At 35.9% G+C, this 17,859-nt stretch overlaps 1 protein-coding gene across 1 annotated transcript in view; it reads left to right on the top strand.

Moving 5' to 3' along the window:
• The window catches only part of pappaa (pregnancy-associated plasma protein A, pappalysin 1a), a 101,543-nt gene that overhangs the window by 50,485 nt on the left and 33,199 nt on the right, over positions 1-17,859 (top strand). The window contains exons 11-14 of the mRNA XM_014986355.2: positions 4,517-4,627; positions 6,100-6,235; positions 6,520-6,733; positions 10,102-10,276. Of these exons, the coding sequence (XP_014841841.2) occupies positions 4,517-4,627; positions 6,100-6,235; positions 6,520-6,733; positions 10,102-10,276 (636 nt within the window). The remainder of the gene's footprint in view (positions 1-4,516; positions 4,628-6,099; positions 6,236-6,519; positions 6,734-10,101; positions 10,277-17,859) is intronic.

Genomic DNA, 17,859 nt, shown 5'->3' with positions numbered 1-17,859 from the left:
ATTATTGACTTGCATCCTAAAAAGGTGCTTTCCAAAGTCTGAAGATGTTTGAGTAAAAATTTAAGCCAATTAAGGTGCTGCATGCTCGCAAAATATGTATGTTTAAATTCTGACTTTTACTTGGTTGCATACGTGAAAACTCTAGACACCCAACAGAGAGAGTCTGCTGGTGAGGTGCACTACACAGTAGAAGGGTTATTGACATAATTTCTCTGCCTTTGCTAACAGCTCCCTTCTGTGTTTCTTGCTTTTTAAGTTTATTGTTTCACTTTATGTTGTTAGAGAGTCTTTTTTACAGTACAGACATAACTTTGGGGCAGTGAATCTGACAGTTTCACTCTCACTTTCTCTTTAACCCATTCGGCTTCCCCTTGGCTTAAGACGCTTTAGTCTCCTTTTATCTGAAGTGGTGATTTACAAACACCAGTTTGTGTCTGCCGAACTCCAGTTGACAACCCAGCTGGTAAATATTAAGACCATGTGTGTAACTATGTGCAAGGGAGTGTGTTTGTGTGTGTTTTGAAGCTTAGTTGCTCACCTTCTGTCTAATGCAATTGTGAATGTTTGTTTTTATTTAAAAAAAGAAAAAAGAAAAGTGAGAACTTGTCTATTCAAAACAGATTTAAACTTTAACTTCTTAGGTCAAATTGCAACCTCAGAGCTTCCATAGTAAATAAACAGTTATGTTTTTCAGTAATGCTTGTCCAACAAATTAATAAATCTTTGGGTACCTCAGGGTTTTGCACATTTTTTTATTTTCACCATTTAACCAAAGCCAGCCATGTTCTGAGGATCTTAAATCCATGTGTGAAATGTACTCAAGATGTATCAGGGATGGTCTTCTTCAGACCATCTTCAGTGGTGGTCTTGGACACACTCGTAAAAATACAAGAAACACTGAGAAAAAGCTGATTTAAAATGTATATTTTTAATTGACATGAGGTGACTCTCTATAAGCGTCTTGCTCACCTGAACGCTTATCTGCAAATAAAAAAAAAAATAAAAAAACTCTTCTGCAAGCAACATTGCCAAAATCAAATATCCGTCTTTCCGGAGCATTGAAGAAAAAATAAGTTTGTCATTTCCCAAGGTGCTCACTTGCGATTTTAACAATTATTTGTGGTTCCCCTGCATTACGGAGCAAGTAGTCATTCTTTGTAGTTCAAAGTTTTTTTGGAATCAAAAAAAAAAAAAAAGATTTTTTTTGAAGGGCAACGAAGCCAATAGCCAATAACGGTATTCTTCTTTATAGTAATGCAAGTAACTGTGATGTTTTGACTAAATGTTGCTGAAACAGCACTCATATTTTTTGCCACATTTGTTAAGTCAATGTATCCTTAATGTATTGATAATAGAGGTCAAATGTTGTACATTTGCAAAATCTGTGTAAAATGACCCCATTTTGCTGCATACACTATGCCAAACAGAATGCTATAAATGACCTGAGACTCATACTCCACTCTTCTCAGCAAGAATCAATGAATCTTTTTACTGTCCATGGGACTTAGTATTGAGCATGCACTCTACTCCTTGGAAAACACCTGTTCATAGTGCACTCTTAATTGTATTTACTCTTCCTATCGTCAATAGATTTATACTTAAAAATGTATAAGCTGATGAATGGTAAATGGACTGTTCTTGAATAGAGCTTTATCTAGTACAGAAGGCCGCTTAAACTATATTCAGTCATTCACACATTCACACGATTGTGGTGGTGAGCTACATTGTAGCCACAGCTGCCCTGAGCCAGAATGACAGCTGTCATACGTTTGCATGAACCTAAATAAACTTAAATAATGAACCTAAATTGTGGTCAAAATTTCATATTATCTTTTCCCCCTTTTTCATTGTCCTTTTCTCTTTTTCTTTTTCGGTTCAATTAAATATTGCTCCTTTGACGCCAGCATTGCTTTGAAGGACATAATTTAAAACAATTTGAAACCGATCTTTAAATTCAAACCATACATTAGACATTTATAAATGTTCACAGACAAAATAACACAAACGGTTTCTCAAAAAAAAAAAAAAAAAACGGATGGCCAATTCTCAATCAATAGCACTGGACTGGTGTATGTCACACATCGTTTTATGACAAGAAGATATCGGAATTCCAAATCTGGCTGGTTCTGGTTTGGATTTTTCCGGTTTTGTTGAAGCTCTTTTTTTCTTATAACTCTTATTTATCCTGAAGTGAAAAAGTAATCGTGCTTGCTATTTCCAACAAATAAGGCCTAAAAGAGACATTCCATAATTTCCTAAACAATGCCTCCTACAGTGAACTTTCACATGGCCTTTTTTGACCCCACTCTTTGTAAAAGTTTATTGATGAACAAATAAAACTTCAATGAAAGTAGGCACCTAAGTGCTTGACGGATGGAAAGTTGTCTTGCTATCAACACCCTTCCTCCCACTTTTAACACTGGCACCCAATCAATGACAAATTCATTCAGATTACTGTGATTCTGCACTCACATGGGGGATGGTGGAGTGGTGGGATGAAAGGAAGTGTAATGAGCCACGGGTCACACGCGAATTGCCTCCCATTGGTGTGATGCTTTGTAAAGAGGGGGATGTTTGCCTGTGGGCAGGAAATTATGTGAGGAGGAGGAGGGGTGCTCAGAAAGGTCTAGCTGGTTCCACCTGTGTTTACATGAACGAATCGTCCCTTCGTCTCACAGTGCTTTTCTCCATCTGCCCTGCTAGTGAAGTTTTGGCATTGGAAAAAGGTCATCCACAAGCAAAAACAAAGTTTTAAGATAATTTAATGTATCCAACTGGAGTGACAGAGTTGAAGTGTCAAAACTGTCCCCAAATGGGGCTAGAAAAGCCATTCATGTCAACTAATCTTGTGCGGTGGGGGGTTGATGTTTTTTGTTTTCAACCGCATTTCTAATTTTTGCCACTTCAGCTCTGAGCGGAAAGGTCATGTCAACAGATTCAAAGGACAGATATACTGACGTATAGCTGGTCTGGCCAGTTTTCTACGGTGGCAGGATCTTGCAGAAGCCTCTCTAGCAAAACTCTCATGTTACTGGTGTCTCATTTCACCAGCTCAGGGCAGCAGCCGAAACTCATTGTCCTTGGTGTGTGTCCTTTCTTCTCTTTATCTTTGTTTATCCATTGCTCAATAATCTTTTACAATCTGTATATATGTTTTTGTCCCTCTGTTACCTAATTCTGACCTTCCCACATTTCATGTAGCTCACACTTTTCTATTTTTAAAGCATTTTGCATTGGTAGTGGTAATGAGTTACCACAAATCCAAAGTAAGGATACCAGGATTTTTCTCTTGCCTGTGTTATCTACCCAAATAAGGCGATGCCTTCAAAACTGTTGTGAAATAATCTAATTTTTCTCCTGCTTAAATGCAGCTCACCAGTTCACTCAAAATATTTAACTTTGGGTTGGACCTTTCAACATGAAGGGCCTTACAAAAGTTTTCACACTCTGTACTTTTTTCATATTAACCAATTAACACACCAGAAAATGGAGGGATAGGGATAGTCGTTGAGAGGTTTAAAGACCCCAAAGTTTAAAAACCTTACAAGGAACCATTCATTACATGATCCAAAATGCAAAGCTATAACAACATGGCTTTTAATGTAAACCAACATGTGGGGGAAGGGGCCCATTTCATTAGTTTTCAAGGTCTACATGCAGTGATGTAATGTCATGCAGAAATATCATGGTCCTCTTTAAATATGCAGACTTTTTACTGTTTCACTAGTTAAACAAATGGTCTTCAAAAAACTGGCAGTAGGTTCAGGGATTGATTTCCAGTCCGTCTATAAACCAAAATCTCAATCTGCATAATGTATAACAGCCCCTACCAGCAACGCAGCTTCACCTTGCTGGAGTCTGAGTCAAAGTGGACCAATGAGCCCATGCACCCGGTCCAGAGTCACTCTAATCGCTTCAGGTTTGATTCCTCTTAGATCTTTGGCAGTTAGTTTATGTCTTTCAAGAGTGTTTCATACGTCTCAAAGACTTTATAGTTTTTGATTTGTTAAAAACTAAAATGATTTATTAAAAACAAATAATTTTTGAGATCCATTTTCAGATGTTAACTCTCCCTCACACATATAGCCGTAATCTGACATTCTACATTCAATAAGAATTTAAGTTGGCACTGCTCTGATTAGGAAAATATGACATAAAGAAAAGATTGCTATGGGTAAAGTTTATTTAATGGTTAAGATGAGAGCCAAATGCAGAGAGCAGAGGTAGGCAGGTGAAAATAGACAGCATTTACTAAACAAATTAGGAAAATCAAAAAGAAGAAATCCTAAGTGGAACACAAGTAAACAGGATAAATGGAACTGGGTTGAGCTACTAAACAAATTAGGAAAATCAAAAAGAAGAAATCCTAAGTGGAACACAAGTAAACAGGATAAATGGAACTGGGTTGAGCTAGACTGATGTGCATTAAAGATCTGACTGGGGGGGAGGTTGATAACATAACTATTTTAAGAGCATGATGACATAAATCGAATGAAATAATCTTTATTTCATGCAGACATGTCTGTCCAAAGTCTTTGACTTATCTGATGGAGTCTCCCAGTATGCATGGTTCCCTTGTCAAGAGGCTTACAGACAAAGATCGGAATATTCTACGTACTGGCTGAAGGTAAGATAAATACTAAATATATTCTCAAGTGAGAAAGTGAAACTTCTTGTGCGATACTTGATGTGGATTGAGTTTTATTTCTTAGTATAATTAGTGTTATTCTACCTTGAAGAAAAAAAATCCAATGTTCCAAAACTCCAGAGAAAATCAAGTTTTAGATTTGGTTAAAATCGCCATGTTTCAAATGAAAAAAGATCCGACTGGCATTGTCAGACATTGCATTTTTGAAATTGGTTTGTTTTAGAGTATGGATTTGGGTTTCATATGTAGCAATTCTTCTGAAATTGCAATCTTCAGTTTATACAAAGCCCATTTCAAAAGCCCTAACAATTCATTTTGTTTGTAAGAGATATGGAAAAGGAATGAGAAGCATTTTATAGCGTCCATAAACCAAACTGACATTTCTGTGGAATTTGGGGCTGGCATTTTTTGGCACACCGCATGAGATGTAGACAGTACTGTGGGTCACATTGTTCTTTGATTTTGAAATGCCAGTAACTGAATACAAACTCTCAACCAATGTTACGTCATACCATTTGTGTTTGTATTAGTTAAGGCTAGCAAAAGTGACTCGATGAGAGACTCTTCCCACATGACAAATTCCAATACCTGATTTTGAGGAAGGACTGAGGGCTAAAAAGTTGATTCAATAAAGTTAAGACATACACATGGAGACGGAGTGTAAGCACAATATTTTGTTGGCAGTCGTTTCAAACCAGTGTCAGTAATGTCAGTTTACAGACTGCAGCGATGCATTTTTTCATAGCAATCCTGGGCGCTAGTAGCCTGGCCATTGCCTTCATACACAATTCTGTTTGGTTCTCATCTTCTTTCAGTGGTGCATCTGGGATTTGTCCCATTATGGTTGATTTCTCAGGATGCATTTCATATATCATATCCCTACTCCCCATCTGGTTGTTTATGCAATTTCCAGTGAGTTTCATATTATAGGTCCCTTCACGAACGACACAGCGCTTTACATACGTCATGGCCAAGCAGCTGGGTAAAATTAGATCCAATTGTTTAAAACATCAACAAAGTCCACACCACCAGAGCAAGCAATTGTTTCTCAATAGCGGTACAAGGCAAACCGTAGATCAAGGGGCTTGTTACTAACTGACTTCATTTCATCGTTTATTGTTATGTGGTTGGAAGAGCAGCACTGAAAAACAAAAAAACAACTACTTGGTAAGTACCAAAAATTTGTCCCAGCGTCAATATGGCCTTCATTTTGGAATTAGATTTTCCAAATTTGGGACAGTGTTTCACATTTCAGTGATCATATTGGTTGTGAAAATCATAGACAGTGGCTACCCAAATTTGGTGTTAAGGGGCCTAAGAAAACAAAACCATTTAAAGGGATTTGAATGCCTTGTTACCAACATTGTTCAAAAAAGGGAATAAAGTGAAAAAAAATCTAAAAATCTAGATGAACTATTATGTGAAAATGCATTTTGTTTTCTTTCATTTAGGCAAACTTTTCTCATCCCATGGTGGCTGCAGCAGTAATTGTACATCTGGCTGCTGATGGGACAAAGTTCATTGACCAGACACAGTGCAACATTACTGTTCAACTGGTGGACACCAAGGATGGTTTCCATAGTCTAGGTGAGAACTCCTATAGCTGTTTTTAAGCTCCATCCCACTTCATATACCACACTTTCATATTGAAAAGAACAACTTAGATCCCTAAAACAACAAGGCAACTTAAACTGTAACTCCTTTTTTTGTACTGTTTGCTTGTGTTGCTTTTTTAACATCAGCATGCTGCCTTGTTTAGACATCACTCCTATTTTCTGAATGGAGACGGATTCATTCCCACCACCCTTATCATTTACTCTGTTCACTCTGTTTTGTCTTCGGCTCTGTGGCTTCTAATAACATCTCCACAGGTGAGTGGCATCTGAGCTGCCGCACCAACCCTTTGGTGATCCCCGTGAGCCATGACCTGTCAGTGGCCTTTTACCACACCAAGGCTATCCTGGTCATGTTTTCCTGTCAACTGGTGGCCATCTCTGGCATTGGCCTGCGATCCTTCCAGTCGTTTGACCCCATCACAATCAGTGGTTGCCAGAGTAATGAGATCTACAACCCCACAGGACAGAGGTGAGAGATCTGCCAGCTAAAAATGAATGTGTGGAGTGGTAAAGATGTGTGCCAGGGAAAATAAGTAGTTGATGCATTTTTCATTAATGTTGTCATGGTATTTGGTGACAGTCCATTGCAGTAAGTCATGTTTTGCATACATTCACAGAGTGACGAAATCCAAAAGATTACCAAATTTGAGATTACATGAATCAACAGAACTGAATGAGGAAACAATAAGAGATTTCCAGTCTTGCATTTAATAAACCTGACAAAAAAATGGGTTGCATCAATGATTACACAATCAAACCAGTGCTAACATCATAACTGTAGGAAATTGAGCAAACAATGTACAATAGCTTTGAATTTGTGGTGCAGCTCTGCAAATTTTCCAAAAATAAAGTGTCTGAATTGCCTCTAAGCCTAAATTGTGTTTACTGTGACAACTTGTTTTGTATCAAGCTTGGCTAAAGACCACAATACATTAAAAATAACTTTTTCTTTAAAAATCAATAACCAGTTCTTATCCTCTCCTTTGCCAGTTCTGACTTGTCTGGCAACACAATTTCAACTTACACATCAAAGGGGTTGCCACATCCAGAATATTATTTCTTAACTGGTTATATTTCTCTGTGCTCAAAATATTTCAATAAACACACACAAGATGTAAAAATGTGTATGTATATTGTTGTAAGTGGTTCTGTGTGAATGGACTATTTGAATAGATTTTGTGTTGTTTTTTTGTTGTTGTTTTTTTTTTATCAGTGCCAGTCAGACCTACAGGGGATTGCAGAAGTTTGAATTCGGCTGAGGATTTTTTCATATGTTGTTGCACTACAACCACAAACTTAGAAAATCTTCATTGGAATTGTCCGTGTTTTATTATCACAAAACATTGCATAATTGTAAAGTGAAAGGAAGATAATATGTTTTTAATTTCTTCTCATTACAAATAAAAATCTGAAATGTATGTCTTACATCTACGCAGTAATGTTACTTCATGCTTCTGCAAAAAAAAAACCAACAACATTCCAATAGAAAATGATGCAATTTTATGGATGCAATGTGACAGAATGTGGAAAAGGTGAAAGCTTATCAGCTATTTTTGTTTATTCCAATAGTATATTTCAATTAATCCAGCATTTAACTCAGGCTCAGACCCTAATTCTCCTGCTCATATTGACAAGGTTCTGCCTTTTTGATCAACACCAATCTATTGCCTCTTTGTCATCAACCTTCCAATTAACCACTCTGCTTTCACTTCCCGTCTGTCTCTTGTACTTTTCCACACATCCTCCTCCTCCCATCCTTCAGCTCTGCTGTTGTTCTGCCATCCTCACATCTTTTTCGTTCACATCATCTTCCTTTACCCCTCAACAATCGTCTCCAACTCCCCTTTTTTGTGCCTCTTGCTCTCGCTTTATTCCTATCATTCTCCTGTGCCAAACAGCACATTTCCCGTAACAATTATTCCCTCACTAAACACCACATCCCTTTTGTAACCGAGTTCTTAAAAACAGGATCTATTAACGTGACTCAGTTTTGTGTTCCACGCGTGTCTGTGAGCAGACGCACATGTATGTTTTCCACTTTGTTTTTTGGATTTACTTTTTACCCTTTCCACCAAGGAAAGGATCTATGTGTGTTTAATACTATACAAATACTACATTGTATTTGTTCTTTATGTTATGCATTTTTCATAGGCAATCCTTAAGAAACTCTATTCTTCAAACTTTGCTTCCCTTATAATTTAGCTTAGTTATTAGTATGTTATTGCTTGAATTTGGTTAATTGATTGCAAGAAACCTGAACTGGTAATAGCGTTAGGTTTGAGGGGTTCCAACAGTTTTTATCCTCGAAGCAAATGAGAAGGAATTATAGCATTGAAATTATGCTTGCTTGCTCATTGTGTTAAAAAAAAAGGTTCTGTGGAGGAATACTTAAACATTATTTGCATAAAACTGTTGCAAATATAAATATAACCAGAAAATTGAAAGTTATCTGTTAAAAAGAAATACGCTAATTCAACAACAAATTAAAAGTCAACAGTGAAAATAAAATAATGGATTGAAATGGATAACAATAGTGGTTTTGGTACAGCAAGTGAAATTATAGTACTGAAAATTCATCTCTGTCAGTTTTACAAAAACTTCATAGAATATTAATCGTTAAAATAACATATTTTACTTACTCTCCTTAGAAAAACAAAACTTTTTTTCTTACTGCCTGACATTACACCAGACTTTTCCAGCCTTCACCTTTTTTCTGTTTTTGGTGAGTTAGGATTTGTCATCCATCTCCTGTCTACCAACATTTTAACCATGACAACATCTCTGTCTCCTGGTGTATATAATGTATTCACATTTTTGAAGGAGGAGGATAGTTTTCCAGGTAGTTAATTGTAATTTATGTCATAAATTCCAGAGTGACTAGCAGGAAACCACTAAGAGATTGTATTGAAAGCCAAACTGCCTACAGAGGAGGCTTCAAGGTTTCCCTGGTTTGTCTGTTAAGGCTCTACATGAAAGGAGCTTTTTTTTTTTTTTTTTACCAACATGCTTTATAAACAGTCTTCACCAGCTCACGTTTGTGGTAAATCTGATGGCATGGGAATACAGTAACACAGAGGTAGAAAACAAAGAGCACAGTGTGGTTAATATGATGGCTTCCATCAAGTTATCTGGAAGACAAATGAGGAAAGAGAAAGTTTATGTCTGCATTAGGAGACAAAAACCAAAATGGATGAAAAGCACAAATCAACTCATGAAAGTGAAAGTTGATGATTTTTTTTCCCCCGCTCCCATTCTGCGTTTTCCTGTTTTCTTGTTCCTTCTCTCTCTGTGTCTCTCTTCTTGCCTCCCCCAGTATATTTTCCTACTTCTCTTTCCCTACAGTATAGCGAATACCTATGCCTATACTGTATAATGTGGATTGTTGTAAAAAAAAAAAAGAAAGAAAAGAAAAGAAAAAAAAGGTGAATGGGGAATCCAGGAATTCCAGCACCAATAAATGCCTTCTCCATTTCCATTTGGCTACAAAATTCACTTTTGGCCGATTTCTGTCGTTGTAATCTGCAAGTGGTCTATCCTGTTGCTTTTAATTTACCGACTATGTCTGCACCGACACCCCTTTTTATTCACATATGGCAGTCTGCTTTCCATGTGGTTTATTGATTTGATTTGTTAAGCAGTCATTGATGGATGAATGTGGTTCACTCAGTGCATAATTTGTTTGTTTGTGAGCAAATGTGTGACTGCTTCCATGTTTTCATCTGGAGTGTTAGTTGGATAAAAAAATGCCTCATGTTTGATGCTTAGCATTTCCTCTTACTCTTTTCTGTTACTCTTGCTTTTTCATCCCTACCTTCTACTACCTACTTCCACTCACAGTTGTGTACATTATTCGTGCGAAGCCATTGACTGCCAGGAACCCTTAATCCGCAATGCAGAGCTAAAGTGCAGTAGCCCTGGTCGCCACTTCTACAACGGAGACCGCTGCACCATCTCCTGCAACTCGGGATATGTCCTGCAAGTCCACCAGGAAGACGACATCATCAAGACCCAGGTGAACACACAACTACCTATGTGCACTTAATGGGAGTGGAGCAGCTCTAAGCACAAGAATGCTAAATTGTGAACATGCTTACCCCTGGGTGCAAGCACATTTTTTCCAGCAGATGGAGCATGCGTGGAAACATAAATTTATGAATGCCTCTATACACATGCACAGGGGGCAAACTCAAACTCACAAATGCCCACTGAGCAAAGGTGCAAACAAGCTTGCTCCCTTCTCTACTCTCAAAACTCTGCATTCTTTTGTCACCTGTGAAAACTAGGCTTGGCAGGTCCAGCCTCCAGGGAGGGTGACATCATAAAAATCCATGTAGATCAGTGCACCAGTCTCCTCCAGCAAATCTTTCGTACACTTAAAAACGCACATATGTATACGTGCACATCCACTTATTTTCTTCAAGCAGAGACATAAATGTGTGTAGTCTTCTGCTAAGCATACTGCACCATCACCTCGAACAGTCACTTTGCATTGCTACTCCGTTGGGACAATGACATCATAGAGTAGTGTCTGTTCTCTCTCCTTTGCAGGCATCTGTTAAAGGGCAGACACTTGCTACCACAAAATGGCATTCATTAGATGTCTATGCGTAGATAGGACACACATGTGATGATCACAGTAATTTAAAAGCAGTTTTTTTCCACAATCAGGGCATAGATACAAGGCACACAAAGGATCAGAATAAAGCACAGTCTTTTATAAATTTAGGGTTTATTGCATCAAAGCATAATAATAAGCATCATAGTGGAAATTAACAGAGCCTAATGTACTGTTTAATAACCATGATCAACTGGAATGTATGTGTGATTGAACTGAAATTATTCATTGTTTTGTAAAGTCCCTCTCGTTTATATTTGTTTTGAATTGGTGCTATATAAATAAACTCAAATGAATTGAAAGACATCCACAAATACACTAGACAAACAAATAATGTATAACATAAATCTATAAAGATTATAAAGCAATTTAATGCATTATGAATGTAATGTTCATTATTCTACAGTGACATAAGGAATCACAAGGAGATAGTAGTTACGACAGCTGCTTGATATCCTGGGAAAATCCACCCAAAAGTCCGACCGTGCCATACTCAGGGAAGCTGCAAATGATGTAGTAGCTACAACTTAGACTCTGCAGATTGTAGTTACAAAGTTTATTCTTAAAGTTACACAGCATGTTCAGAAAATAATTCATAATAATAAATATTAAGTTTAATTTAGAGCTGCCAAGAGAAACGTTGCCTGAAAAACGTTGGCTTTCCACCGCCAAGTCTGGATTCAACTGGTTAATGTCTGCTTTGGTTGTACCCCAGTTTGCAGGGTCTCCAGGCCTGTGAGCATGTAGGAGCTTGAGTTGTTTCTCTGGTCATTGCTCCCATTATGTTTACAGCAACACTCAACAATGGAAAACCTTGAGGTTGTGCTTTTGATTTACTCAAATAAACCCAGATGTATATTTTTTGTCGTACAGAAATGAATTACCGGCTCAAACATAGTGAAAACGATTCAGATTAGCTGATTATTTTTGCTCTAGTGTAGAAGTGGCTAATGTTGCATCTGTGTCAATGTCTTAATGACAAATGAGACCAAAGTTGAGGTGTTTGGCTAATATGAGTAGCTCATTGTTTGGTGAAAAATCAGGACAGCATATTGACACAAACTTCTCAAGTATGGTGATGGAGGACTGAGTCAATCACAAACTCTCTGAAAACCAGCACATTCTAGAACCACTGTGAAGGCATTTGTCCATCAGCTAACTGTATCCCCAAACTGGTATGCAAAGTAATGACAATGATCCTAAAGATGGGAGAAACTCCACAAACTAAACAGCTGTAAAGGAACAGAAGTAAATTCCTCCACATTAACATTAGACTTATAACCACATATAACAAACTCCTAGTTTAAATTACTGCTGAATGTGTATACTTCACCTCTTCATTGTTAAATAAATAAAATGTTTAGGTATCGATACAGAAAATTTGCAATACAAGAAAATGTATATAAAAAATCTTGTCTAGTTTGGTTTGGAAAAAAAAAAAATTACATTCATATTGTGTGTGTACGGCTCAAAAACTTAGAAGAGTGTAAAAAATTTTTTTACATATTTTTGTTTGATTCTCATCCCAGAAAGTGAAGCACAGATTTGTTACACATCGCTTGAAACATTTTATTTGGTAACACTTTATTTGAAGGGGGGTGAATAAGACTGTCATGACACTGTCATAAACATGACATAACACCTGTCATGAACATGAATAAGCCTTCATGAATATTTATGACTGTTGTCATAAAGCGTCATTCGGTAAATTATGACACTTTTAATACAAAGTTGACATTATTCAAAATGTCTTTGTTATGACAACTTGACATTAACCAAGAAATCATTACTGATATAAATTTGTTATAAAAGTATTACTGATTGCACTTTAAAAATTAGGTAACTTTATGTTATTAAAGGTAAAGTTTAAACAGTAATGATTTCCTGGTTAATGTCAAGTTGTCATAAAGACATTGTGAATAATGTCAACTTTTTTATTAAAAGTGTCATAATTTACCGAATGACGATTCATGAAGGCTTATTCATGTTCATGACAGGTGTTATGTCATCTTTATGACGGTGTCATGACAGTCTTAATCAACCCCCTTCAAATAAAGTGTTACCTTTTAGTTTTTGTGATTTTCATAATTATGGTTTACTGCTACTACTACTACTACTACTACTAATAATAATAATAATAATAATAATAATAATAATACAAGTCTGTGTTTCAATAATTAAAGCTATACATAAGGTCAATTAGATCCATATATTTTAAACTGAAATATCAGGATTGTGCAAGGTATGTTCAAGTTCTGGTCAGGACAGTTTGCCGGTTAATTAACCACAGCAATACCATTATCTTTAAACCAGCTTTTCGTAACTTTGACGGTGTGGGAAGGTGCCAAGTCCTGCTTGAAAATGAAACCATCATCTCCATAAAATGTCAGTGAAAGGCAAGGTTAGCTGAAAGCAGAGTTGAAAAACAGCTGCAAAGGACATGGCACCCCGAATCATGACTGACTGACTATGGAAACTTCACATTGAACTTTAAGCAGCAGGGATTCGATGCGTTACTCCCTACAGATTCTGGGACCTTTACTTCCAAATGAAATAAAAACTTTACTTTCATCTGAAAAATGGACTTTGGACTACTAAGCAACAGTCCAAGTCTTTTTCTTCTTAGCCTTAGTAAGACAGTTCTGACATTGTCTTTGATTCAGGATCGGCTTGACATGAGGAATGTGACATTTGTAGTCCATGTGTGGGATTTATAGTAATATGGCTCTTCACGCGCTGATTCCAGCCTCACTTCACTCTGAGAATCTCCCCCAGATTCTTGAAAATATTTTGCTTGACTACACTTTCAGGTGGCATTATCTCAGTTTGCAATACTCTAATTTCCTGGGACATTACATTTGAGGTTTTCGTTATCTGTTAGCCATAATAATCAAATTGGCAAGAAATAAAGGCTTGAAATATTTATCTTCAAATGTAACCTGTATTTTAAAAGAGTTTCACTTTCTAAAACGAGACAGAAAAAAAATCTTAAACTTTTTCACAATTTTCAAAAGTTTTACCCGTAGTTGGAAGTGTCAGTGCTCCTGTGAGGTTAGTATGAAGGTCAAAGTTAAGAGGCTTCATAAAGCAACAGTGGAGTGAACTGTTCCATTACATTTCTAATGCTTGCAATAGTTCTCCATTACGTCTGCGCATATTTCTAAGTCCATTACATTTTTGATTGACAGGGCGCCATGTAGCTATTAATCAATGTCAGCCCATTTTGGTGGTACATTATGCTTTTCAAAGATGGAGACACAGGAACATACTGCAAATGTCAAGCAGAAGAAGAGGAAGCAGAGCTTTGCTAAATACCATTTGCTGGATATTCAATTCAAGGCAGAGGGTTAGGCTGTCTTTACGAAGGATGATGAAGGAAATCAATAGCATAAAGAAAATAAATACTATACACTTTTTTCTAATTTGCTTCCATGGGGAAAAAAAACAACTATTCTGTCAGATATTTTTTAATTATTCAGCAGACATTTAAAAGGTCTTTTCTTATTTCTGTCAAGTTCCTGAATCCAAAGATGTGGCTAATTGGGATTGATTAGGATTTTATAAAATTGACAATTCAAAGAGGCACAAATACATTGCATTAATATTCAGCCTCCTTCTGCTCCTTTATATAACTAAAGTCCAGTGCAACCCAGTTGTATCAGAAGTCCCCTAATTGGTAATATAAAGTCAATCTTTGTGTAGCTTAATCTCAGCATAAATGTCTTTTCTGTGAAAGCAAAGTTTGAGGTCAATCAAAAGGAAAAAAAAACCCCAAAAAAACAATGAAAACTAAGGAACTCAATGGACAATCAGAGATAATGTTGTAAAGTTTAAAACAAAATCATGTTAGAAAATAATATAACAAGCTCTAAGCACAGTGAGCACAATTCAATGAATACATCATCACTTTTGCACAACTACAAACCTAACAAACATTGGATTCCCTTTAACTTCATAGGCAGGAGAAGGGAAGCATTAATTAAACAAACTGGAAACTGGAAAGATTCTCATGGAAACTACACAGAATGGAGTATCTGTGAACATCTGTGGATACAACAATTAGTTATGCATTTCATAAATCTGGCCTTTATTGAAGCGTGGCAAGAACAAAGGTATTTTTGAAAGAAATACAGAACGTTCTGTCTGGCACATGCCATGTTGGGGGCACAGCAAACATGGCAGAAGATGATTAAGTTGGAAGAGTTCAAAATTGAACTTCTGAACACACAAAATGTTATGTGGATTCCACACTTTTCTGATTTTTATTTGTTCAAGTTTTTAAAAAATGCCTATTTAATTTTCCTTCCGCTTCACAATTATTTGCCACTTTGTTTTGGTCCGTCACACACAAATCTAAACAAAGCACTTTGAAGTATTTATTGCAATGTGAAAACAGGTCAAACTGTTAGACATAAATACCTTTGCAAAGCACTGTAAAACTCTGGAAAAGGAAGTTTTAAACAAAGTACTTAATAGTATAAGGTGGCATTTAATCATTTGTATCTTTCCGTCTTTTGTTAGTCATTAGTCTGTAAAACCACAAACTTCCACTCTAAAATTTAAACGTGCAGTGTTAGGCACAGTCCTGTTTCCTTTCATTAGCCCATTACATTTTTTTTTTCACTGATGACAAAGTGGTTCTGGGAAAACCACCTTCTTAGTTTCTATCTTGAGCACAAATCTCTTCCCTTCACATGCTTGATTTGTTTGTGTGTGTTTCACGGCTGTACGTTTTTTCCTACCTCTCTCTCTCTCTCTCTCTTTGAAGTTGCAAAGGAACACAAAGTGCTGCTGCTGATCAAGTCACATCATCTTCATTCTGAAGTTTTCTTTTAGACATTTTACAGCCTTGAACATTACATTTTAAAAAGTATTTCCTGGCCTCAACTAGTTTTTTTTTTTTTTTTTTTTACATTATATTGTCTCCTCGATATGAATCAAATATAGATGACAAATTTCCTGTGCTCTTCCGTATAGTAACTTGTAGTGTGAATCAATATCCATTACAGTTTAATTTTAAGGAACAATTGTTATGTGTTTTTTGAGTGCATAACAGAGATGTTTACAAGTCATCTTTTTCCTAGTAAAATATAAAGTCTTAAAGGGGCAAGTCTGAGTCAAGGCCAATTCAGAGAATGGCCGCCTCATCAAGTCCTTTTTTTTTCTCACTCAGAGCTGCAGAATTTTGTAATTGTATTGGGAAATCATTGAAATCATTGTTTATACCAACTTTTAAAACTAGAAGATAGGCGGGGCACATCCTGGACAGATCCATTACACATTTAAATTATTTGTTCTTAATTCAAAATGATGAAAATGTTTAAATTGAAGGTGTTAATTACAACATAATGAACGCTGAATAGAGTAGTGATTATTATTGTGAAGCTACTGCAAACATGAACATAAGTCATAATCCACCAGTAATAATCAAGCGTATCCTTTCACAGTAAGAAATGTATTTATCAATAGAAACAAATATTAGAATGATGTGCTGACATATATATACATACATACATATATATATATACATACATATATATATATATATGTATGTATATATACATATATATATGTATATATATATATGTATATATATATATATACATATATATATGTATATATATATATATACATATATATATGTATATATATATATACATATATATATATACATTTATATATATATATATATATATATATATATATATATATATATATATATATATATATATATATATATATATATATATATGACCATTACAAATCCAAAATCCTTTTTGTAATTAATTAGGGACCTATGTTTGCATATTAAAAGTTAGTTATGTCTAACTCTTTCCATTAAATATTTAGTGCAAAACCTTTTAAAGATATCATATTTAATGAACCAAACATTATAATAAATATTTAAATTAACAATTTTTCTCCATACCAGCAGTTGTACGTTTTTTTATGCGATTGACCAGCATATTTGACATAACGACATCTGCCAATCAATCCAGTGGGAATTGGCAGTCGCAATTTATCCTGAAGGGAAACGCCCATTACCTGGAGGAACTGAACCCGCTTTACCTCCAACAATGTTGTTGGAGTTTATCATTACGAATTGGCTGCAATCATAGAGACTTGGTGAAAAGTAATCCGAAAAAATGGTTAAACATTGTCAGAGGGGAACATGCAATTAATAGATGTGAGTTATCTTGTCGTAGGTAGCGTCATTTCAGTTGTGGATTAATGGGAAGAAGAAGATAAACTTTACACAACGTAACTTTCAATCTTACTTTCACTTTTGAAATGCAAACCGTTTTGTTTGGTGTGTTTAAAAAAAATCCACATACTTCGCAATAAAATATGAGACTATGGTGTGACAAACATAAAAATGTCTGAGGGGTGGGAATGCATTTGCAAGGCACTGTGTGTTGGACTTGAGCTATTTTGGCTTGGTTTTTCTTTATTTCTATAGAAGCAGATTTTTTTTTCTTTTTTTTTTCTGATAGTTCTTTGTATTTTACTGTGTTGGCCATTGTCTCAACTTTTACAATTTCACAGAATTAACAGACTAGATAATTATTTTGTTTTAAAATGATCATGAACACTTTCCTCCTGGAAATCGTCCAAACTCTGGAAATGTTTTATGGTCTTTCCCCGAACCATGGCTTACTGCAGATTCTTTGCAGAGGTCTACACATATCTCCCTCTACTAAATTGCCTGTTTATAGTCCTGGAACACTGTGTGAATTGTGGGACACAGATGTCTTTCTTCTCAACTTTATCCAGTTCATTCATTTTCCTACATCTGAAACAAAGAAAGTGTAGCTTCTCACAAATTACAGATTTTGTCAATAAACTTTCAAATACTTCTGAATCATGGTTTTTATGGCATATTGTACGTAGACTGAAAGGATTTCAAACCATCTGTAACTGAAGGTACAAGAAAAAGAAATGCACGCAAAGTAGAAGCTCTGAAAGCATCATCTGAACAG

The sequence above is a fragment of the Poecilia mexicana genome, unplaced genomic scaffold (assembly GCF_051168715.1).
Source record: "Poecilia mexicana isolate PSO_F unplaced genomic scaffold, ASM5116871v1 scaffold_12, whole genome shotgun sequence".
Taxonomy (NCBI): Eukaryota; Metazoa; Chordata; class Actinopteri; order Cyprinodontiformes; family Poeciliidae; genus Poecilia; species Poecilia mexicana.
The sequence above is the reverse complement of the archived record's forward strand: the minus strand, read 5'-3'. Positions and strand labels throughout refer to the sequence as shown.